Source organism: Sparassis crispa, assembly GCF_003851025.1.
Source record: "Sparassis crispa DNA, contig_000003F, whole genome shotgun sequence".
In the NCBI taxonomy this organism is placed as follows: domain Eukaryota; kingdom Fungi; phylum Basidiomycota; class Agaricomycetes; order Polyporales; family Sparassidaceae; genus Sparassis; species Sparassis crispa.
In genome coordinates this window covers 3351823-3374511 of record NW_020939750.1, presented here as the reverse complement: position 1 = coordinate 3374511, position 22689 = coordinate 3351823, and the positions used below count along the sequence as shown (strand labels likewise).

Genomic DNA, 22689 nt, shown 5'->3' with positions numbered 1-22689 from the left:
TTGGTCACTATACCTCAATAGAAGTTAGAAGCTCCCTTCTTGACCAAGTGTGTGAGATACTCAACAAACCGACTGTAGCCGTCGCAATCACAAGCAGTCTATCAGACTATGACCAAGCAAGCGAACAGCTAAGTCCTTCGTCCTTGATCTTCCTGTTCCAACAATTTCGCGTAAAGCAGACCCTCGTCTCATACCCGCTACGTGCGTGTATACTGGTGGAACACCCGCGTGATCCACCGGTAGCACAGAGAAGCTCGAGTCAGAGATGGGAATTTCGGCAGTGCCTACAAATTGTAGGCAGTCAACCTCTCGTCCAAACTCCGTGCCAAAGACAGTAATTATCCTAACGTACAAGCGAGACTGAAGATCGCGTCACAGGTTAAGAAGGTGGCATCCTTATTTTGCTCCATAGAGAGTAGGTCAGATTGGTGTCTATCGCACTGTCAAGGTGACCTATAATCCTGCGGAGCATATATGCTACTTACTTTGCACCCTGTGGATTCTCTGGATACAAGATAGGTGAGATTTGAAATAACCGGACCGTAATGCAGATTGTACCGAGTGCGGTACGAAATAGATGAACAAAGATTCGCTCCGGCTGAGGTGCCAGCACCGATGAATCCCTTGTCAAGGCGGACTTAAAGAAGGCACGTGTGCTCAGTAGCCTGTGTGAACATGTGTCAGTCTTTAGCGAATCAGTGCTGCGAAAGTGCCACTGACCCATCTAACAGCAGTGTATGCGTCATTCCATGGAACTGGGAAGACATGCGCGCCAGCCTATTACTCTAGCATTGTGTATTGAAGTCAATGAACTGAGTACTGTGACCGCACCGGTATTCGACGTTCACAATGGACAGCTGGCGCTCGACGCACATAATCTTTAGGCGTTACATAGTCATCCATGTTGAGATCGCCCACGGCGAAACCTAATCAGAGATAAGCGACCGCACAATGGAACGGTGTGCGTGGCATGTGTCCGGCATCCGGGGTGGAACCAGATGAGCACAGGGAAAAACTTCCCGGAACCGCCCGGCTGTGGGGGTCAGGCGGTGTATTGTAATATACCCGCCTTCGACCGCCACTACGTGCTCTTCAACAAGAATTGCCGACTCATGCAGGATACGGATGAGATATTGAAGTTTTCGTTGATGTCACAGAACTACTTACCTGCAGAGAGATGGGGCTTGGGAAACTCCCGAGCATTAGATTTGTTTCTCGTGCAAAAGCTTCACGTTCTCTATGGCAGGGAAGGGCATACACCGAACTAAGGATTTAGAGTCGAGAGATGGCTGTACTTGGACACGGCTTGCCGAATCGGTAAGGGGTGGATGACGGTTTTATACTTCTCGAAATCAGCTATGTTAATTGGTGACCATGCAGCCCACCGCGACAGAAGTTTAGGCCAATCGGGCGAAAGACACCATATGTGGTCTGGGAAACATAGCAAAAAGATTAATGTTGGCGAACGTTCGCCCGAATCAAGGCTGCGTGCTGAACCTCGTCGCGGTGCAAAGTGGCAGCAGCTGTGTTATCCTCGAATACAGATAACCGGCCAAGCAGTATTGTAAGGCGCTCCTAAGGCCCGAGAACGTCAGCATGAATCTTCGTCCATCCATCATCAGTATGCCATTCATAGCTCGTTCGTCGACAACGCGTGCGTCCCTGAAGTCCGGTAAAATCACAACGTCGTTGACTGGATGTGCAGACAATCCCAGAGGTCAAATACAGCAGGCAGCCAGCACCCTCGGATCCACAATATGAGGTTCAAGTACATACCGTAATCTCAGATTCAATCATGTTGCGTCGTCGACAAGGTGCAAGCGCGTGGCACGTGATGCGAACGCGTCGACGCGTGTCGGCGGTTGGTCGGCGGCGATACGTGGCTTCAACACATGTCCTGTTACTTTCTCGGCATTGTACTCATATCCATGCTAATGGTGATCCTGCTCCCACTCATGTCTTCCAGCGCCTTTCCATGCGGATTACACAAACCTGGCACACTGCAGGCGATGATCCACCTTGCGAGCAGAATATCGGGGGACTACAAATGTCGCGCCTTAGCTACCTGTTAGTGCAGTCAGTCAATTATACACGTTTCCACGTTTCTAAGTTACTCATTTTCACATTTTCCAATAAGGTGCCCCAGATCTGAAAATCCCAGGCAAACAGTTTGAGTAGTACAGGTGTACAGGTCCTTTACTCACCCTCCCGGACTCCTCAGGAGCGTCAGAGCAGCACGGGCCACCGTGCAGTATTGCGCATCGCTGACCCAGTTCCATCTCCCGCACCGGCCGCACTCGAGTAGTTATACCCTACGTGTAACCCTTACCGACATCCTCCCTACCTTTCCACTGCTTCGCCCACCTTCCACCTCACGCACAGGACCTATCCGGATATGTACAGGCCACTGAAAGACTGAAATCGGAAGGGACGAAACCCGTAAATACCAGGAAAGTGACAAAGACGGGTGGAGGGAGGAAAGGGCGGTGACGAGCATAAGAGCGAAGGGAACGAAAACGGACGACCCACCATCATACTCGCTGGCTTTCACTGAGCACACCCTCCTTTGCGCTTGCGAACACATGTGCCCATGCAAGGACCGTGCCCGACCATGAGGACAGAGCGCGCAAGGCAAGGACTGCTCCGGGAGAACAATATTGAGGACACATGCTAGGGCTCCACGCATCCACAACTGTCGTCCATCTTCCGCCGGCATACTCAAGAGCAGCGCGAATACATCGTACCCTCTCTCCACCCTCATAGTCGTCTCCACTCTCTGGCTGTGCACACACACGGGTCAGGACGACGCGGACGATGCAGCAGTCCCGGAAGAACTAGCGCAATGCACCAAACACCGAGAGTGCAATGAAATGCACAAGACATCGCAGATGGCTCACGACGAGTCCTATCCTCCTTCCTTCCTCGTCCATCCTGACGCTCTGTGCGCCCACACTGCTGTCCACGCAAGTGCACCAAAGACTCAAGGATCAGCTGGCCATGGAGAGCCAGTGCGAATGTGCCACCCGCTAGCCCTCGCCCTCGCGACCATGCACACAAGCCCATCTGTGCGAGCACATGTGCGAGTGCAATGCAGCCTCAGCGAGGAGAGTATGGCTTATACACATTGGTACGGGTTTTAAACAGGTTCCTATGGGTTTCATATACTCACAGGTATTCATCTCAGTGCACTACGTAGTATTCGCCGAATGCGTTTTTAACTAACTATACAATGAGCGGTACAATGAGTACTGTAGCAGCCACTCGGGCTGCGCCAACGAGCATGTAGTGTGCGATGCATGCCTCCGCCACCATCAGGTCCCGCCATCCTCGGGCTGCCGCTTCTTGATCGCGAGAATTGCATTGTATGCATATGGGAAGCACAGTGTCTGCATGCCGAAGCAGCGGTTCAGGAACGACTGTTCCGCGTCCTCGACGGGTACGCCGCAGTCGTGATCTTGGAGAGCATGTCCTCGAACACAGCCGAGTCCGGGTGGAGGAATAGCACGCCGGCATTGAAAGAGCTCGTGAACACGCGGGAGTCGAGGAACATGTCGGGGACCACAGCGAACACGTACTGGAGGGAGAAGAGCTCATCGAAGATGCGGCACAATCGAGCGGGCGCACACCAATCTTGACGAGTGTCCAGAGCTGCAGCTTCAAGTACTGGTCACGGCCTGCACTCGCGCAGGCACAATGTTTCATTCGACACTCCATTCGTACATACATCAGCTAGCTACAGTAGATATTGTCTACCATAGGGCTTCACCCTCGAGGACAATAAATCGGAGCACGCCCGTGTGCGGCAGCAGGATGCATGCGACGACGTACAGGCAGAAATCGCTTGCGGACACCACGCAGAGCCTACACCATGCGGGGAGACGCACTACAGACCATGATGGACGAAAATGAACGGCGGCGGCAATGACAGTGGGGGAAGATGTTGACGACAAGGTCGGAAAGGAGCAGGTCAGGCTCGAGCTCGAGCTCGAGGAGGTATGTCACCAAATACCTATATTTTGTAAGCTCAGAAGGTATCCGCTTGACTACACTCTCTTCACAGCTTGCAGTAGTAGCCTACATATACTGCCAAAAACTCCGAGGCAAAAAATTAAGAATTAAGTAAGGAAAAGTCGAACGTCTCAACTTGGACCGGTAGACGCGTCTGTGGCGTGGGAACACAACCGGATAATCCTTATCGCGATATGTTCATCGCGGGCTTCCTTGTCCTCGTCGTGACTGTCACCAGGCATCCGGATCGAACGCTGCTTTTACGCAGGATACGCATATGATACCTTTGGCCTCCACTGTCTCAGATGATCACAAAAAAAGTACTCGATGACGCGTCACGCGTCACCTCGGAACCCCTCCCACGATCATGGCATGCCGGGCGGCTTTGATCGTCGAGCATTAGCAGTAAGTGCGTCCTAATCTCTGTTATTTGGCCCTCAACCCGTTGCTTTGCCCTTCTTGACGTACTTATATGTTGCTCGCACAGCGATACCCGCAGCTGACTTGGCTGCTCTGCAGTAAGTGAGGCCGTTCATGAGCTGTTATCTACTGCACCGTTGAAAGACTACTTTGCATCCGATGTGTCTCGTGTGTCCCCTTTCGGTCCCGGCAGTGCCAATACCCGAGGTCTTTATAATGCTCTTTTAATCACGGAATGTGCACTTGACCTTGGTTAGCTCGACGGGAAATGGTCGTACCATCCGGTGCATCACAGGGATCCTGATGGAATTCACGGACTTTGCGGGGTCCACAGAACTGCGTGCCACGGCCCATGGCTTTTGCAAGCTGAGATCTACACCATCCACTGGACAATCAACAAAGGAACCATCGGGTGAGCAGCTCTATGACTATGGATATACTTGAGCACGTTAATCGTACGCTGCCGCTTGGCTTGAAGTCGGCGCTCGCCCACAATCGAACCTTACAACTTTCCGCGAAGCGTTTCATCGATCCCATCCAAATTTGACGCTAGCTCTACCCTGCACTCCTGACCATGATTACGTCCGAGCTCCCCCTTAAGTATATAAGGTCAAAAGCCTGTTGTCGAACCCTCGTCTTTTTGCCATGTCGCAATACAGCCATCTCTCCGTGCTTGACCCTGAGTTCGCACCACTTGTACCTCTTATTCCTCCCAATGAGAGTCCTCTCAGCATAGAGGCATTGAGGGCCTCAGTGCCTGTCGTCACCGCCGGCGTCAAGAAGTTCTATCATTCCCGTCTTCCTGCAGGCGAGTCTCGTTGGACCGCACAAGATATACACGCCACTAACATCAGTTTTAGAAACGGAGTTTCGCGTCGAACACCATATGGTGCCTGTGGACGGCGGTGAGATCAGGGTGCGGTGCACGATACCTACTGGCTCTGGTGAGCAGAAGACTTTCCCTGTACTTGTCTGGTATCATGGCGGAGGTATGTCACGTTTTTGTCCATGAGTGTTCAAATCATATTCAGTTTGTGCCAAAAGGTTTCGCAATTGGCGATATTGAGATGGACGACTATCAGCTGAAGATTATGTCCGTCCGGCTTCAGATATCTGTTGTGTCTGTTGAGTATCGGTACGAGTCCTCTCCTACGACCCGCGACACGCACTGATCTGCTAAAAGACTTGCTCCAGATTATTCCTACCCAGTTCCCTGGGATGATTGCTATGCTGCGACCAAATGGGTAAGCATCATCAGTCCGAGCAGCATTTCCAGCGCCTATGTCCCCCATGCAGGTCATAGATCACACTTCTCTCCTCTCTGCGTCCCTCAACAAGGGTTTCATTGTTGCTGGTGGTTCTGCAGGAGGAAACCTCGCGGCCTACATCGCGCAACGTGCCCGTGACGACCCAGTCTTCTCTAGGACACCAATCACTGGGCAGTACCTTCAGTGTCCTTGCCTTCTGCATCCAGAGTTGTCTCCCGAGGAGTGCGCCACGCCTATCTTCTATCCAATTTTCTGGCCTGAATATCATGATCTCACAGGTACCGGTCGGAACTCTTGTCCATGGAGGAGAACAAGGATGGGCCAGGTTTGACGCGTGAAATGATGACCGCATTTGCACGTACGTCGTGCTCTTGTCATGGTCCGTACTTGCCCGAGGACCCTACTTAACGTCACACGTACTATAGACTGGTGTGGCGCCCCAGAAGGCTACCCTGGATACTCCGTTTTACTCAACCCATCGCGCACTGGGCTTGCGCCAGCGTACATTCAGGTAGCCGGCACAGACGTTTTGCGCGACGAGGGGCTTCTTTATGCGAAGCTGCTGAAGGAGGCAGGCGTCAAGACCAGAGTAGACATGTTCGTGGACCTATTCGCCTATCAAGGTGTAGCTGCTGCTGATCGGATGGTACGATATGCGGAACAGATACCCCGGGCTGCCACATGTCTTCGCGTGGTACTTCCCGCATCTCACAGCGTCCAAGAAGCTTGAGAAGGATACGGATGAGGCAATCAAGTGGCTGCTTAGCAAACCTTAAAGTCGTCGTTTGAAGAGCAATGTCGATAGGAGGTTGAGTGTACGATTCCATAGTGTTGTAGGGGTCATGAAAAGCAGATATAATTTGATTCTTCTCAATCCTCAGTCACCCTGCAGTCCTATCAGAATGGCAGGTGCTCCCAGCAATACGGGCACGTCGGTCAGTATTTACATTTACAGAAACGGTGAAACGGATGAGAGTAGCTGACTACGTCAACTACGTGGCTTAGGTACCGCATGGCACCTCGTCAGCTACGGCTAGAGTATGTATGGTAAAGTAAAGTAGAGTAATGCAGAACACGGCTAGCCATCATGTGACCGTGTCGCGTCTTACATCCGCGACTCGCCTGACTCAGTATAGTTTCTCCCTTGCTTTTCGACGATGATGATGAATGACGCGGTTCTCATGTAGGTAGTGGACTCCCGCATGGTTTCAACCTTTACTTCCCGCAGTTCAAGGTATCCGAGAAATTTGATCTAAGCAGGTGACAAGTGCTGTTGAACGTTGAGCCTCGTTCAAGGTGCAGGAAAGCGGGGGTTCTCTCCGCGCAAGTGAAACTGAGCAATGAAACACTCGGGTAAAAAGGTGCAACAGACAATCAATGCAGTTTACGAGTATAGTATGAACGTATGGTAGTTACTCGTATGAATATTCACTCACGACAAGATGCGTTGACGTACTGGACGCAATCATATAAGGGTTGTGGAATCGCGGCTGCAGGTGTAGATTGGCATTGCTGCCCGTCAGAGGCCGAGGTCACAGCTCAACGTGAACGCAGCTTCAAATCCGAAAACCGCGCCCAGACGTGGGCGGTCAACTCCGCTGCTACGGTCAAAGGAATCGAACATGTCCATCTCACTGCAAAGCGTACACATCTCAGTCAGCATATACACGATGTACAGGATCTAATAAGTCAAAGCAACGCGGAGTAGGCGAGAGTGGGCAGAACATGTATCATCCGTGGTAGAGCCACGGCTTGTTCGTCGCTGTCCACGTATCCAGGGTCTTCCAGAAATGTGCGACAACAGACTTGTCGACGTGCCGTCGGTGTGGGTCAATCTGTCAGAGGTGCTGTTAGCACAAAAATCTTCCTAGAAAAGGTAGTATTACCTTCAGCTCGGTGACATTCCAGTCCTTTATTTTCGGATTTGGCGGATCGTTCGTCCAGGAGACATAGAAACCCTTAACTGACCACACCAGAACATCAGCCCAGGTTGGTATAGTATGTATCACAACCACTGACCGTGATGGAACAGCGTCTTCGGATCCGCCCATTTGTACGGGCGGAACTGCCACACCTGGCCTGTGGTCATCACACAGACCACTCGGTCCCACGCGTCCGCACCGAACTTCGCCAGCGCCTCTGTGCTATCCACGATGAAGTAGCTATTATGACTCAAGCTCAGAATCACAGATTCTTTTCCAATAAAAGGGAGTTGACGGACCGTGAATTGCTCTCCATCTCGCGCCCAGAGGGATCGATTGTCGTGCGCTTGCGGTAGATGGCGATAAGATCCTCCGGCCGCGCATTCCCCTCTGCAGCCGCGCGTGCACGAGCATCTTGTGAAGGCTCAAATACTGACTCTTGCAGGAAGCGCTTCACGTTGTGCATAGTGATGAGCGCGGTGGGAGAGGATGAAATCATGATAATGGGATATTGGTTTTCTGCAAAAGTGCCGTAGGTTAGAAGGAAATTTGTACGATGTTTTGGTTCAGAACGCACTGGCTTTGCGAGGGTGTAATTTTGGATCTGTACGTGGCATGAGATGGTCATAACCACACAGCAATATGGAAGAAGTATACCTGGAGTGGCCGCGGTGGCAGCCGCAGCGGCTCCGCCCTTCCCCGCTTCTTTTAGCTTCTTGAGCTTCTCTGCGTATGTAGTCCGAACATTGGAGAAATTCTGATAGTATTTCTCAGATGATGGTTCACGAGAGTTGTATTATACTGACGTTGGGCTTGATCCCGCGCAGCACGGTGTTTCTGTCCCTAAGCTCAACCTCATTCTGTTTGATCTTCTTCACAACTTCAATATCTGCCGAGTCCGTAACATAGCGGCGTTTTGTAGGACTCGTTGACGTATCAGCACCTTTGATGGACAGCGTTGATGGAAGAGCTGATGCAAATCTCAGCTGAGGCGGAGTACCCGGTGGTGTCGTCGACTCTGCTGCAGAACATGTCCACGTCTCAATAGCGCGAAAGACCTGTATGGAGAGCACTCACAAACAAGTGGGACGATGCTCGCCAAGTCCCCAATCCTACCTTCCAGCCAGTCGACCACGCTCTTCCGTTCTGTGACGCTCACGAACCCCACTGCAAGCCCATTCTCTCGCGCCTGCTTCATGTACTCTGCGCCAGACGCATCGCGCAGTAGCCACGCGAGGTACACTGCCTCGACTGAGAAGAAATCCTGTGCATTTGCAGAGGAATCCGTTGATGTCGCCCCGGGCTTGCGCAACCTTGTTGGTGCAGATTTTGGGAGCGAGAGTGTGGGCGACAGGACTAGGTGTGTGGCAGATGCCAATGAGCTAGTGGTTTCTGAGCCGTTTGAGTATGTGATCGAGCTCTTGGACTTGACAGCTTGTCGGAGAGCGAGGAGAGAATCGTTCGCGGAAGACATTGTGAACGTCGAAGTTCAGGTATATCTAGAAGTACGTCGAGCGGAACGAATAAAAAACAAGACTTTGTCAAGGTTTGCAACCACACCTGTCTTCGTCTTTCCGCAGGGATAGACAGGGGATATCCAACAGATAGACAAGTTGAATCAAGTTGAATCCAAGAGTGAGCACTGGCAGTGCACCGCAAGCGCGACTACATCACGTGCCAGTGTACTCTCGGATGCCACCGTGACCACCCTCGATTGCCGTTGCGTCCGAGCCTCGTCTGTACAACTTTGCTGTGACTCGTCTTCTGCGAATTTCGTGTTTCTCCTGGAGGGGGATATAGGACCAGCAAGAGCGACAGTTTTTCTCGCACGTGTCATCTAGTGCAATTCAAGGTTACAGAAAGTTCGGCGCCGTGCTGACGACTTGTTTCGGCTCGACACACTAAGTACGACTGTAGATGCATATCTAGCGCTACAATACTTCCGACACCTCTCATTCTGTTTCCCTACGGCGTATCACAATCATCCATGGCCTCCGCGGCTGCTAAGGTTGCGACACTCGCTATCCGAGTAAGTCCCCTCATGTGCTTAGCAAATGGGTACGCTGGGGGCTTATTGTCTTTACGAGACTCTAGCGAAGCCTATAAGTAGCCAAGTTAAGACGCAAGCGAAACAGTACGTGATTATTGATCGTAGTGCATTCAGAACTTGCTCTGAGCTCGTGACCCACGGGCAGGCATAAGACGTTCCGCAAGATTTGTGTAAGTCTTGCGCAGAACATGTACAAGGCGGAGATAAATCTACGGACAAACCTCCTCGGTGAGCCCGCAAAGCACGTACGCCCTCTGTCTGAGACGAAGTACGCGCCTGTAACTCCCTCACGGCCCGCCTCTGCTAATCACACGTTCATGTGATGTGCAGAGCAATAGAGAACGGGGCAAACGCTCTTGCGGAAGGGTTCCTGTTTGGTGTGGCCTCGCTGTTGATACTGGGCGAGTCGTGGCGCTCTTCGCGAACTTCTTCGAAACGCAGGGACATCGTTGATGAGCAATTAGAAGAGCTGAGGTCCTCAGTGTCTCAGCTCACGGACAAGATGGATACAGTAGCCAAGGACTACGAGGAACGATTTTCGGAAGAGAAGCAACGGTAGGCCACCCTCATCGGGAGCAGTTACTCGTCTAATATTGATGACTGACATACTCTGCGTTGGCTCTCGCGCTGGTGAACTATCTGCAGAAATGATGAATTGACGCGAATACTACAGCGCGTCGTGGAGATTGGCCTAAGAGGCGGCTGGGCAGAGTTTGAGGGCACGCCGCTTGTGCTTCCACGTATCGAGCTGGTGCCTCAAACCTCCCGGATTCAACGATCTCCCGGCCCGTCAAGCAATACGGTTGATTCCGATATACCCTCAACCCCATCATCTGCGAGCTCAGAGGAGGCCGGAGCTACCCCTCTATCATCGGAGTCTACACCTCGCCCGAAATAATTTGACTAATTCCGGTGTTTCCGGACATGACTAGTGTGAGGATCGTATAAACCAATACTCGAAACCCCCCACATCAGACCACTCAGTGGCCCATCTGTCACAACACGCGATATGATGCAAATGCCCTTGGTGAAGCTAGGGAGGAAACGCCAACGTACGATCAGTGTTCTCTTGGTGCATTTACGGGTGAATGGAGTCGATGGTCAGCGTCTTATGGTGGTGGTCCGCGCGAAGCACAGAATATTCCGGCGAAACGTTTCGACCCTACAGCGGCGACGGTCTGGCAAACAGGAATGGCTCCAAACGCATGTGTAGCACGCACCAAGCATTGCCTGACGGTCATGAGTCGGCATGTCTAACGGCCAGATGTCTGCATCATCATCGCGAAGGCTTCTCTAGACGTTCCGCTCTGCTGTTCGCGAACTCGCGACTGCGGCGTCTGCAGCACCGCTCAGACCTGATTAGTATTGTATTAGCCGAGCCCCCGACGTGAGGTCATATGCGCGTCTCTCGGACACGAGCTATGTGCGCTCAAAAGGAGGGTCGGCAGCTGGAGCGTCTAGGCGGGAAAGTGGGACGCAGGGGTACTTGACGCTGGCGCGATGTTTGTCCATGAGGGCGCACAATTAGGTCTATAGACGGCGTTTATCGGGGGGAACGAATTATCCTAGAACAAGGCTAGCATGGAAGAACGTGCGGCTACTCACGGCTACTTTCCCGCGAAAGAGTAGAACAATAAGCTGCTTCAACTATAAACTGGATAAAGCGACAAGGGCACGATCAGCGTTCTTCGGACTTGCCTGCTCCTTCCAGAGGATAAGACGATCACCCTGACGTGAAGACGACGTCGCAGAGTATGGTAAGCTACAGTTATCCGGCGCTTACCGTCCGGGCATGCAGCCTGCACAGCAGACGGATATTTTCAAACGTGGGATTGAAACCTACCAGCCCCTTACTTTTTACCCGGGGGGTTCAACAAGTCAGACCGGCTGCACGTTGTGACTGGGTGAGAGTTATTGCCCCGTCCAACGTTGCAGGGTCAGCGGACAAATCTTGGACCGGACCTCATAAGACCCTCCACAAATCGTTGACGTCGCATGGAAAGACGTCGGACATCCCACCGGTGCTGCGCAGGGCGGGCGATGTGGTACGGCCGTACCTTAGTTCGAACGTTAACAGCTCGGGCTATGCAGTGCACAGAAAGTGAGCACTAACCACGTTGAAGTTGTGACGCATCCCTTGACAAACGTAATCCAGCTGGATTATTGTCCAAGGCGATTGGTCTATCATCGAAGACTGTACAGGATTTTGTGGGCAGTCTGGACCTTGATCCTGAATCCTCGAAAGAGTGCGTCACGAATCGCATTGAGAAATCGAGCAGTCGTACCGTTTTCGTGGTGTGCGCAGCATTTACTGATGAGCTAGCCATGCGTTGCATGCAAGTGCGTTGAATCGCGTGCAGTTCTGAGCTACAACTATCAAAATCAAGCAAATGAAGATGATTCGTGAAGCTGGTTTTGCTTCCAGTAGTGGAACTCACCCGTCGAAAGCTGCATATCGGTCTTTTTGACATCTTGGGAAGTCGCCACAACTGGAGTGTGGAATACAAACTCCCTCTACGACTGAAAATGTCTGCAATGGTACAGACTTACAAACTTACTTTGACCAGATATGGATCGGAGTGAGAGCTTACATCAGCGCCACGTCGCACAGCATCCGAGTCCGAGATATTATCATTTCTCATCTGAGAAGGCCAGGAAAAGACCCGAAAAATCTAGAGACTTTATCGTGCGCCTAGTATACAGCTACTGCTTAACCTTTGAATCCAGTTTCTGGTCAATTTTCTGGATTCTATGTGGTGAAGATAGTTACCCTCCTCGACGAGGCAGTGCATGTAATCGATCCGCACCGTGGCCCTTCAACTTGCAGAGTGAGCAAATCCAAATCCCTCCCCGTGCTCGGGAGGCCCATCATGTCGCTGGCTGTGCTTCTAAATAGCAAGTACTTGACAGCATTGCGCCTGTGCGCTCGAGGTTTCAACGTGTTTTATTGACGCTTCGCGCGCCTGGGTTCCCCGCAGACTTCTTGCAGTCATGGCGGCATCGTACCTGGTCGAAAACGTATATTTCCTGCGTTACCGGAACGGCCGAGGGGGCGGTCGACTCATGTGCCACAGCCACACTAGCAGTCGGCCCACTGACTCGTAGTCTTCGAGTTTGAGTAGCCAGAATCTTATATAACTCCGTTGTGAGTTCTTCCAAGTGCCTCGCCAGCCCGCTTCCGTACTTCGAACAAGCTGGGTATCATCGACTCTTAAGATGTCCCAGTTAGATCATCTGGCGGGGCTGGAGTTGACAGACTTCGACACTCTGGCAAATGCCCTTTTGACCACCAGTCCGGAAAATTCACAATCGGTATGCACATCCATATAACGTTCGCAGCGGTTTCTGACGTTGTGGACTAGGATGCATCGCTCCCTCCTACTCCATCATCAATCCAAAGCGCATTGGTACGTGAATTAAGGACCCGTTGACATCAGCGCTAAACGATACCGCAGATATTCTCCAATATTATCCCACAGGCATTTCTACCCCTTCAGTCCTTCGATCAAATACCGCCTGAAATATACTCCCCATACCCCCCTGAGCTCTCCCCGACACAATCGCTCCAGAGCTTATCCCCACCTAACGCGGAGATTCAAGCCCGGTCGAGTCATTCACAACTTTCCTCCATACAGTCGCTCATGACTGCTTTGCGTACATCGCTATCACCTTTGATGCCCTTCCCGAGTGTCTCAGTAGGTTCTCCCACTTATCCCTATTCTAGAATTTCTCCGTTGGTGCGGCAACCACATCTCCCCCATCACTTGAATAACCCCATCGGCGCATCATCGATCTTACACACCCCAATTTCGTCATTGATGCCCATCCCGGACCCTACCACAACCTCAGGATATCCACAATGTCACGGCGTCTCTGCACCTGTGGCGCGTTTTCTCAGTCGTAGACGCGACGCTCATTCTCACAGAGAACGATCGCCGCGTTTGGCTTCTTCTGTGCTCATGCCTAGTGACCCATCGACATCACAAAATCTACGATATCATATCCCCTCTGCCTTAATGGACTCGAATCTCACCGAACTTCCAAAAGACCCTTACCCTCACAGCGCTGGTCCATCAGCGTCTATCACTTCTGAGCCTACACTGGACAGATCCGAAGGCGCAATCTCGCAATCGCAATCGCAGACGCAGACATTATCCCTGGCTCCTTCTAGATCCGTACGAGTGCGTGTGCCTCAAACGATGGCGGTCTCGAGCGATCGACCTCTGGAAAAGGTTGACTTCAGAATGGGCGCAGCCCGTGGTGTTCGAGTGCGCGACATTCTCAACAAAAGCATTGTCATCGATAACAGCGAAGACCATGTGTTTGCAACAATTGGGAATCGATCAATCACTCTGGTCATTGCTGTGAGTTGTCTATATCTCATCCTCCTTCTATTGAGTCATGCTCACTAGCAGAACTTGACTGGAATATGTCAGTGGCCTGGATATACTCAGTCGGGTACTTATATCAAACTCCAAGTCGGAGGCAAACCTATTACGCGAGGCCAACTCGCCGAGTGTATTTCATCCTCCGTTTCCCTCTTTATTGGCAAGGCGTCGGTGAGTGCTTTGCTTACTGCTCTAGTCACCCCACCTCATTGACAATATTGGCTATAGAAAAGCCGTGTAGCTCACGGTTACGAACGGTGGGCGATCGGCCATCGCGGAGTTCACCTCAGTCGGTTATGGCTTATCTCTATCGTGAAGGCACACAAAAATATATGGCTTGCCGAACTTGAAATCAAGCTTTAATTGCAGGGTCTTCTGTCGTGCATGTTCTAAGTTATACCCTATTGTCTGTTCCGTGTCCAGAACCTTCATTACTATCCCCAATCCTCAATCTACCTACCCATGTAACATTAATCTGCATCTTCGGCTTTGTTGTTGTTGTATTGAAGTTCTTCTGCCCTTGCTCTTCGTTCGTATGTGAGTCGTTTACTTCAAGATAGCTACGCTTGCATATTTGTGCCTGGAAAATCGCTGTATTTCTGTTTCCGACGTTCATACGTGTTCTGATCGTACGGAAATGCACCATACACAATAAAGCTATGTCCTGATTGTGCATCGTACTTCAAACAGTCTTTCAGTCCGTTACACTTACAGTACTTAAATGATCAACGACAGCACATACCACATCGGGATATGCACCCGAGTACGTAATCACTGCATCCTTCACTGGTTTCCTTTTTTCTGGTGGAGAACATCTCTTGTCGTTGTCGTTGTCGTCGGCCACGTCGCTGAAGCATTCGCTTGCTTCTACACTGTTCCTGCCTGTGATCAGCCCTTCTGTCTCTTCCGATGGCCTCTCAACCCTCCCAGCAGTATGCATGTGAGTCGCCTGCCGACCATACCGCCTTCCCGGTCTTCTCAATCCACCCCAGTCCGTGCACAGAAATCACTCGGCCTCGTTGGCGGTTCACCAAACTACGACTCCCTAAACAATTTCCAATCGCCCGATGTCCCCGCACGTACCTACCAGTACAGCTCCGACGGACGTCTTTTTGCATACGCTATCCCAAGCGGGGTGCGGATCTTCCAGGCCGAGAGTGCTCAACTGTTGCAAGAGCTTTTGCTGCCCAATATCGTCGAGATCAACTTCTCTCCGCGTGGCACATATTTGTCAATTTGGGAACGGCCAGTCAAGCTTGAGGACGGCTCGCAGCACAAGAACCTGCGAGTGTTCTCAGCCTCCACTGGGGAGGAGCTTGTCTCATTCACACAGAAGTCGCAAGGAGGCTGGGACCTTCAATACACCATCTCTGAGTCGCACGCGATTCGGCTTGTTGGGCAGGAGATCCAGGTGTACCGGCCGGCCGAGTGGGCAAAGGGCATCGTCGACAAATTGAAGGTCGAGGGCGCTACGACCGTCACGCTTAGCCCCGGTCTAAACCCGTCGGTGGCAGTGTTCGTTGCCGAGAAAAAGGTGAGTGTATGCAATCGCATCGGCAGCCGCTGGGCTCATCGAAGTCTAGGGTCAGCCAGCGAGCGTGAAGATCTACAGCCTTGCCAGTATCACTGGTTTACCCACAAGCCAGAAGACTTTCTTTAAGGCTGATCGGGCACAGATCAAGTGGAACACGCTCGGAACTCAAGTACTCGTGCTCACACATCAGGAAGTAGATCAGGCGAACAAGAGCTATTATGGCGAGACCGGGGGATTGTACCTGCTTAGTGCGGCAGGCAACTTTGACTGCCGTGTGACACTAGACAAGGAGGGTCCAGTGCATGATTTCGCATGGAGTCCGAACTCGAAAGAGTTTGGTGTGATCTATGGATGTCAGTGACTCTTCATCTCTACGTGATGCTAGTACTGATCCACCAATATATAGATATGCCCGCCAAGGCGATGTTATTCGACCAAAGGGCGCGCTCACTGCATGACTTCGGAACTGCGTTCTGCAACTTCATCTCATTCAACCCACAGGGCCGTCTGTTCGCCATGGCTGGTTTTGGTAACCTCGCTGGAAAGGTAGACATCTACGACCGACGATCTCTGATCAAAATCACCAGCATTGACGCGTCAAACACGTCACACTGCGAGTGGTCTCCAGACGGCCGCTTCCTCCTCACTGCGACACTGTCACCGCGGTTGCGAGTCGACAACGGCATTAGGATCTGGCACTGCACTGGCCCTCTCCTGCATGTGCAGCAAGTCGACGAGCTGTACCAGACATCATGGCGACCAACACCAGTAGACGTTGTACCTGCTTTCCCTCAGGTCATGCCTCTATGTCCACCCCCCACCGCCAGCGCGCAGCAGCACGCGACCGTGGCAAAGCCCACACCACTAAAGGCAGGTGCATATCGCCCACCTGGCGCGCGAGGGCTAGAGGCATCGGCGGCATACACACGAGACGAGGGTACTCCGAGTGGTTCCTCCACACCTAACGGGAGGTTCAGCCGTAGCCCAGCCCCAGGGCGCGTACAGACAAACGGTAGGAGACACGTTCCAGGCGCGCCGACGTCGCCGTCTCCCGTGCGCAACGGGGACGTCGAGCGCAGAGGGCGCAAGAAGAAGAGCGGGAAGAAAGAAGGGTTGTCGTCTCCTGCCTCTCCTGGCGTGGAGGAGCCACGTCCGTCGATTGAAGTCCAGATAGACGGTGCTGTGGAGGAACCGTCGAGCCCCGTAAACGGCTCTGTGCCACCTACACCTAGCGGCGACGGCAGCACTCTGGATCCGATCGCGAAGAAGATTAGGAACTTGAACAAAAAGGTGAGTTGATCTGTTACGTTTACCGCCCCTGCAATATTCAGATAACGCTTCTCTGCAGTTGAAGGCCATCGAGGAACTCAAGGAGAAGGCCGAGAAGGGCGATCGTTTGGAGGCGACGCAGCTGAAGAAGATCGATAGCGAGGCGGAGATCCGGAGAGAGCTTACAGCTCTTGGTGCATCTTCGTAACCCTTCCTACTTGCGATTTCTCTTCTCGGGTATCTGCTCCTGTCTATGTCATGGCAGCATAGAATCCGCTGTTTGTATGTCGTGTCTGCTCATGTGACTGTGATAGGATTGCTCTCCCATATTGTTTAGGTCTGCGATCCGCTTGCCGAAAGGGAGAATCTATAAGAAGGTTCGTTCGATCTTCGCCATGGTGGCATTCACAACCACCCGCATGTTCCTATCCATGGTGATCTCTCGCACGCCGTGGTTTAAAGTTCCTCTAGCTCCACCGATGGCTGATAATGCAATTTCTATCTGCTTCGGTAGTACTAGTATTAGTAAAGGATCATTCAGTCAACAGTTCCGTGATGGAAGGATCTGCAGGATACATGTACACCACACGATATCACTTCGAGTCTGCCTGCCAGTCGTCCACTATCACTCCCGTGGATTCCGGAAGTTTTGCTTCAAATCAGGAAAACCTAACTTTTACTTAGAGGTGTCCTTATGTGACTCAAATGCACTTATGGGCCTTAAATAAGGCAAAAAGTCCATAAGTCATGTTTCCTTAGAGGCTTAAAAGTCGACTTTTGGAAACTTATAGGCCTTAAATAAGGCAAAAAAGGACAATAAGTGCCATAAGTAAAAGTTGGATTTTCCTGATAGGCTTGTGGATATGATGACATTTCAAAGCTGTGATGCCTGACTATCAGAGCTATCTTGTTCGAAGCTATAGAGGGAGATGTCCGAGAACATTGGAAGTTGAAGTCATACCTTGGGTGCACCAGCTGGGTGAAAAACTGCCAAACATGCTGGCAGTTCCCCCTGTGCTCCCTTCCTTCCAGAATTTTTTTGCACCCTTGTAGAACTGATCTCGAACCTTTAGGACTATGAGGAGTGAGGGACAAATGGTAACATCAGCATAAGTGTAAGCATGTCAGCACAACATTTCACTAGCGAGGCATACTGAACACCAAATATCTGTGGCTTGTTTTGTTGATATGACAGCAAGGGTGCATGGTGTAAATTTCACCGCGACTGCAACATATTGTTCATTGAAGAACAGTACATTTTCCACGGATGGGAGGGACACGCCCTCCAAGTCTCCGAACTCACTTTTTACAAGGAGGAAAACAATGTCAGCTATAAATTTCTCGTGGCTACCATCATCAACAGTGCAAAGAAGGACAGCATGCATGGGTACATCCTTGCCCAATGATGTGTTGACCACCAGTCATGCAGCATCAGTGGATCCACAACGCCCAGGTCCATGATAGATTTCAGCACTGATACTAAGCTCCTTTCTTCACCCCCCCTTCCTGCTGCAGACCACCTTCTCATGTCACAAACTCTAGACACCCTTCTTGCGAAATGTGGATGTGCTTCTGTCCTGCAGACTTGCAGGTTTTTAAAGGATGCATGTCACCCTCCACCTTTGCCTTCCTCCGCACCTCATCCACTTTGGCCTTCACCTTCCTCAGTCTGTGCCTCTTCAGCTAACTTCACCTTCTTCTCTGCCTCTTCCACCTGCTTTGCCATCTTCTCATTCTTCATCCCCTCTTTCTCTATGTGTTGTTTTATATGCTCCTTCTCAGCCTTAAAGTCATCCTGTATCTTTCGTGTGAAATTCTGAACATCCTCAATGGGTACAACTGACACTCCCTTCACCCACCCTTGCTCTCGTGTCTTTACCTTTGTGATTTCACATTGAGACTAGTTGTCATCAACTCCCAGACAAGACTGGCAAACCAGAAGCAGTTATACTCAGTCAAGCTATAGTGCCAGTGAGGGTCTGTGCATTGTGTGAACCAATGCACAGACCCTCACTGGCACTATAGCTTGACTGAGTATAACTGCTTCTGGTTTGCCAGTCTTGTCTGGGAGTTGATGACAACTAGTCTCAATGTGAAATCACAAAGGTAAAGACACGAGAGCAAGGGTGGGTGAAGGGAGTGTCAGTTGTACCCATTGAGGATGTTCAGAATTTCACACGAAAGATACAGGATGACTTTAAGGCTGAGAAGGAGCATATAAAACAACACATAGAGAAAGAGGGGATGAAGAATGAGAAGATGGCAAAGCAGGTGGAAGAGGCAGAGAAGAAGGTGAAGTTAGCTGAAGAGGCACAGACTGAGGAAGGTGAAGGCCAAATGTAAAGAGCCTAGATCCTTAGGCTCACCAGGGCTGTAGTGGACTCAATATATAGCCTGAGTAAGCTAAGACTGAGTAAGTACAGCTAGATGGTGAGTGTAAAGGATTAAAAGCAACTTGCTTATGTAAGTAGTAAGCAGTCCATAACGAGTAACGGTCGTCAGAACCAACCCGTTACACCCTCCCCTACCAGAAACAACCCAGGGGAGAAGAAAGGAAGAGAAGGGGAATAGATGAGGATGGTAAAGTAAAGTGCACTATGTATAAGGGAAATAAAGAGAATGTATACCATAAAATAAATGTGCGATGCGCACACTCCCTCCTGCTCCAGAAAAAACCCGTCGGATCCACCTCAGGTTACGGTTCCATAGACAATGACCGGGGGTGTCTGAGGAGACCGCATGCAGTGGTTTGGGAGGCATGGGTCCTGTGGGCGGGCCCACTGCCAGCGCCAGTTGATGTGGCAAAGTCGAGGGTTGGGCCCTCGAGTTTGCAGAGGTGGAACGGATAGTAGGGGAGTCGACAAGGTCGACAAGGGTGGGTGGGGCAGCAACTGTGCACCATCATACACAGGTGCTGCTGCCTCGGGGGTGTCCTGGGTGCGATGCCGTGGCGCTGCATCGTGGTCCGCTGGCGCCGTTGAGGTCGGCTGCTTGATGGTGCATGAGGGTGGTGGCGGTCCGTCGTGGACGTCGGATGCAGGGTGTGTGGTCGGCGGGGAAGGGGGGTGCACCAGCGGCGCACTCGGGTCCATGGGCACCATTGGGTGGTTCACGGCGGGGACAGCATGGTGTGCCTCTGGGCGCACTGGGATCGTGTTGTCGTGGACGCGCGCCCCTCGCACCGGTGATGCGGCGTGGTGCATCGGCAATGTGGTAATGGGGTGCGTCGGCGATGTGGTGCGCTCCCGGGTCGTGGCGCTGGCCTGGCGCGCCCTCGGTGTTGGCAGCGTGGTGAGCGCGTTGTCCTGGGTATGCGCCCCTGACGCTGTCAGCACGGTGTGGTGTGTCAGCGATGCTGGGCGCGCTCGTGCATCAGCACCTGCGTGGTGCATCCTCGGTGCCAGCGGTGTGTCGGTTGCGACGTCTGCATCCTGCACCGTGGCCACTGCGGGCTCTGTTGTGCAGCCGTGGTGTGTCGGTGCGCTTGGCACCACCTGCGCTGTTGGGCGGTCGGTGGCCCGGACGGCGAGGCGCGTTGGCGTCGGGCTGTCGCGGGCTTGCACCCCTCGCGCTGGTGATGTGGCGTGCGCGTCATTCGCGTCCTGCGCTGCGGCCGCTGCAGGCGCGGTCGTGCAGCTGCACTGCGGCACTGTGCTCGCTCGCGTTGGTGCCGCACTGTCGTGGTCGCGCGCCCCTGGTGCCGGTGACGTGGCGGGCACGTCGTCCGTGTCCTGCATCACGGGTGCTGTGGGCGTGCATGCACCACGACATGGTGGCATCGTGTGTGAACGCGTCGGGGCCGTCAGCATTGTTGGGTGCTTGGTGAGATGGGTGCATGGTGGTGGCGCTGTGGGAGGTGACGGGGTGGGCGTACCTCATGTGTCATCGTGCTTGCACGGCATCCGCTCCTGCTCCTGGTCGCGCCGCGTCCGTTCCTGCACCTTCTTCTCCGGCCTCCTCTCCTCCCTTCTTCTCTCCTCGGCCTCTTTTACCCCCACACTCTCCCCTACCGGTTTTTGGGGCCGGTTTTTTCGGTCCAGGTGCGGCGCGTCGTTCTTGATGTGGCGTGGGTGCTCGGGCTTGGCGAGCTTTTCGGACACGAGGGAGGGGGAAGCAGGGAGCGCGGGTACTGTGGTAGGAGTGGCGACGTCGCGTTTGATGCAGTCACGTGTCACGTGGTGATGCGTCCATGCCACGTCGAAAGTCGCGCGGGTGACAGCGGCTCCCAGGCGTTCTGCGAGGGCGTCGAGGCGGCGGTGAGCACGCTTGATGGTGGTAAGGCCATCTTCGCAAGCGTAGCGCTCGTGGAGGGTGGCGAGGTGGAGATGTCGCTCGACCAGCCAGTCGGCGATTGTGAGCCAATGAGTGAGGTTGTTCACCTCAACTCATCCTCGCAGTGTGTTGGCAACACGGCCTATGTCACTGATGATGACCGTGACTTCAGAGGTCCTGAGAGGTGTTGCCAGGTAGGTATGACGTGCAGGGCACAGTGAGTGCTCCTGCCCATCCAGCCAGTAGTATCCAGTCATAGCAGAACTTCAGCAGTAGTTCTGAGACTACAAAAAAAGTGTAAAGAGCCTAGATCCTTAGGCTCACCAGGGCTGTAGTGGACTCAATATATAGCCAGAGTAAGCTAAGACTGAGTAAGTACAGCTAGATGGTGAGTGTAAAGGATTAAAAGCAACTTGCTTATGTAAGTAGTAAGCAGTCCATAACGAGTAACGGTCGTCAGAACTGACCCGTTACACCAAAGCGGAAGAGGCGCGGAGGAAGGCAAAGGTGGAGGTGGAAGAAGCACAGAGGAAGGTGAAGGCAGTCAAAGAGGCAGAGAGGCAGATGAAGATGCGAGCAAAGGCAGAGGTGGAAGAAAAGAATGCTGAGATCCTCGCACTGCAATGTGAAATCGAGCGATGGCAAGGGATTACTTTGATGGCGACACAAGCTTCGAGCAGTGTGCTCAACTAACTTCTGTGAGTCTCTAGGCCAGACTCGATGTTTCATCGTCGTACCTGCAGAATGTCTTGATGGATGGGGTCTCCTTGAACCATGGATGCCAGTCCCACTTATGGCGCTGCACATACAAGATGTCAGTATCTGGCTGAAACTTGTAATCAACCTTGATGGGACGAGGAGTGTCGCTGTCCGCAGGGAAGAGGATGGCTTGTACACTCCACCGCTTAGTATTCGGCCCTCCTTTCACCAAGTAATCACATTTGGGCTTGTGCTATTTTCAATCCTACTATGCATCAGGACCTCCATGAAAGTAAAGTATCCGCGTGACTCACGGCATTACTATGCTCTTGCTTACAATAGTGGGCCTTCTTGCATCGAGAGCACTGCTTGCATCAGGAAAACCCAACTTTCTCTTATGGACTTATTTAGACTTTTGGGTCTGACAACCCTTATTTAAGGCCATAAGTGTTCAAATAAGTCTCAATAAGTCGAATTTCAGACACTCAGGGAATATGCCTTGAGACCTTTTTGTCCTTATGTCCTTAAATAAGGACTATAAGTCCATTTAAGTTGTTTAAGTGCCCTTTTAAGGAAAAGTGGGGTTTTCCTGATGTGGATGCATCTTTCCAGCACACGAGACAGGGCCAGAGGTCTTCACGACTCGCCATAGCTATGACAACGCATTACAGTAACTAGATCGCCTTAGACGACTTATAAACACAAGAGGCCTTGCCCCTTCTGAAGCATGCGGACGACAGGAGCGGAGAATGCAATGGACACAGACTATTTCTGCAGATTCTGTGAGTCAGTTCCAAAACCGAAGGCATCTCTACGTAGCATGGTGTATGCTACTATACATTGGATACCCCACCCTTGT

At 52.1% G+C, this 22689-nt stretch overlaps 7 protein-coding genes across 7 annotated transcripts; 4 read left to right on the top strand and 3 right to left on the bottom strand.

Moving 5' to 3' along the window:
• Positions 1–5002: 5002 nt before the first annotated feature.
• On the top strand, positions 5003–6472 carry SCP_0412260 (AB hydrolase superfamily protein; the record flags this gene model as incomplete). The annotated part of the gene is made up of 9 exons (XM_027757951.1): positions 5003–5037; positions 5088–5236; positions 5289–5417; positions 5473–5563; positions 5612–5672; positions 5725–5918; positions 5975–6054; positions 6122–6293; positions 6361–6472. The coding sequence occupies 9 exons, from the start codon at positions 5003–5005 to the stop codon at positions 6470–6472; spliced, it is 1023 nt and encodes a 340-aa protein (XP_027613752.1).
• A 954-nt stretch (positions 6473–7426) lies between these two features.
• SCP_0412250 (Cell division control protein) lies at positions 7427–9092 on the bottom strand (the record flags this gene model as incomplete). Its single annotated transcript, XM_027757950.1, has 8 exons — positions 7427–7531; positions 7583–7659; positions 7716–7858; positions 7918–8137; positions 8196–8222; positions 8276–8375; positions 8425–8639; positions 8696–9092. 8 exons carry the CDS (start codon positions 9090–9092, stop codon positions 7427–7429), a joined length of 1284 nt encoding a protein of 427 aa, XP_027613751.1.
• A 513-nt stretch (positions 9093–9605) lies between these two features.
• On the top strand, positions 9606–10566 carry SCP_0412240 (OPA3-like protein; the record flags this gene model as incomplete). Its single annotated transcript, XM_027757949.1, has 5 exons — positions 9606–9647; positions 9706–9752; positions 9814–9936; positions 9999–10223; positions 10314–10566. 5 exons carry the CDS (start codon positions 9606–9608, stop codon positions 10564–10566), a joined length of 690 nt encoding a protein of 229 aa, XP_027613750.1.
• A 2318-nt stretch (positions 10567–12884) lies between these two features.
• Positions 12885–14419, top strand: SCP_0412230 (hypothetical protein; the record flags this gene model as incomplete). Its single annotated transcript, XM_027757948.1, has 5 exons — positions 12885–12980; positions 13031–13075; positions 13124–14032; positions 14105–14227; positions 14285–14419. The coding sequence occupies 5 exons, from the start codon at positions 12885–12887 to the stop codon at positions 14417–14419; spliced, it is 1308 nt and encodes a 435-aa protein (XP_027613749.1).
• Positions 14420–14965: 546 nt separating this feature from the next.
• SCP_0412220 (Eukaryotic translation initiation factor 2A) lies at positions 14966–17067 on the top strand (the record flags this gene model as incomplete). Its single annotated transcript, XM_027757947.1, has 5 exons — positions 14966–14996; positions 15049–15590; positions 15640–15943; positions 15997–16880; positions 16939–17067. 5 exons carry the CDS (start codon positions 14966–14968, stop codon positions 17065–17067), a joined length of 1890 nt encoding a protein of 629 aa, XP_027613748.1.
• Positions 17068–19549: 2482 nt separating this feature from the next.
• On the bottom strand, positions 19550–20638 carry SCP_0412210 (hypothetical protein; the record flags this gene model as incomplete). Its single annotated transcript, XM_027757946.1, has 1 exon — positions 19550–20638. One exon carries the CDS (start codon positions 20636–20638, stop codon positions 19550–19552), a length of 1089 nt encoding a protein of 362 aa, XP_027613747.1.
• Positions 20639–20734: 96 nt separating this feature from the next.
• On the bottom strand, positions 20735–21388 carry SCP_0412200 (hypothetical protein; the record flags this gene model as incomplete). Its single annotated transcript, XM_027757945.1, has 2 exons — positions 20735–21238; positions 21299–21388. 2 exons carry the CDS (start codon positions 21386–21388, stop codon positions 20735–20737), a joined length of 594 nt encoding a protein of 197 aa, XP_027613746.1.
• Between the last annotated feature and the right edge of the window lie 1301 nt (positions 21389–22689).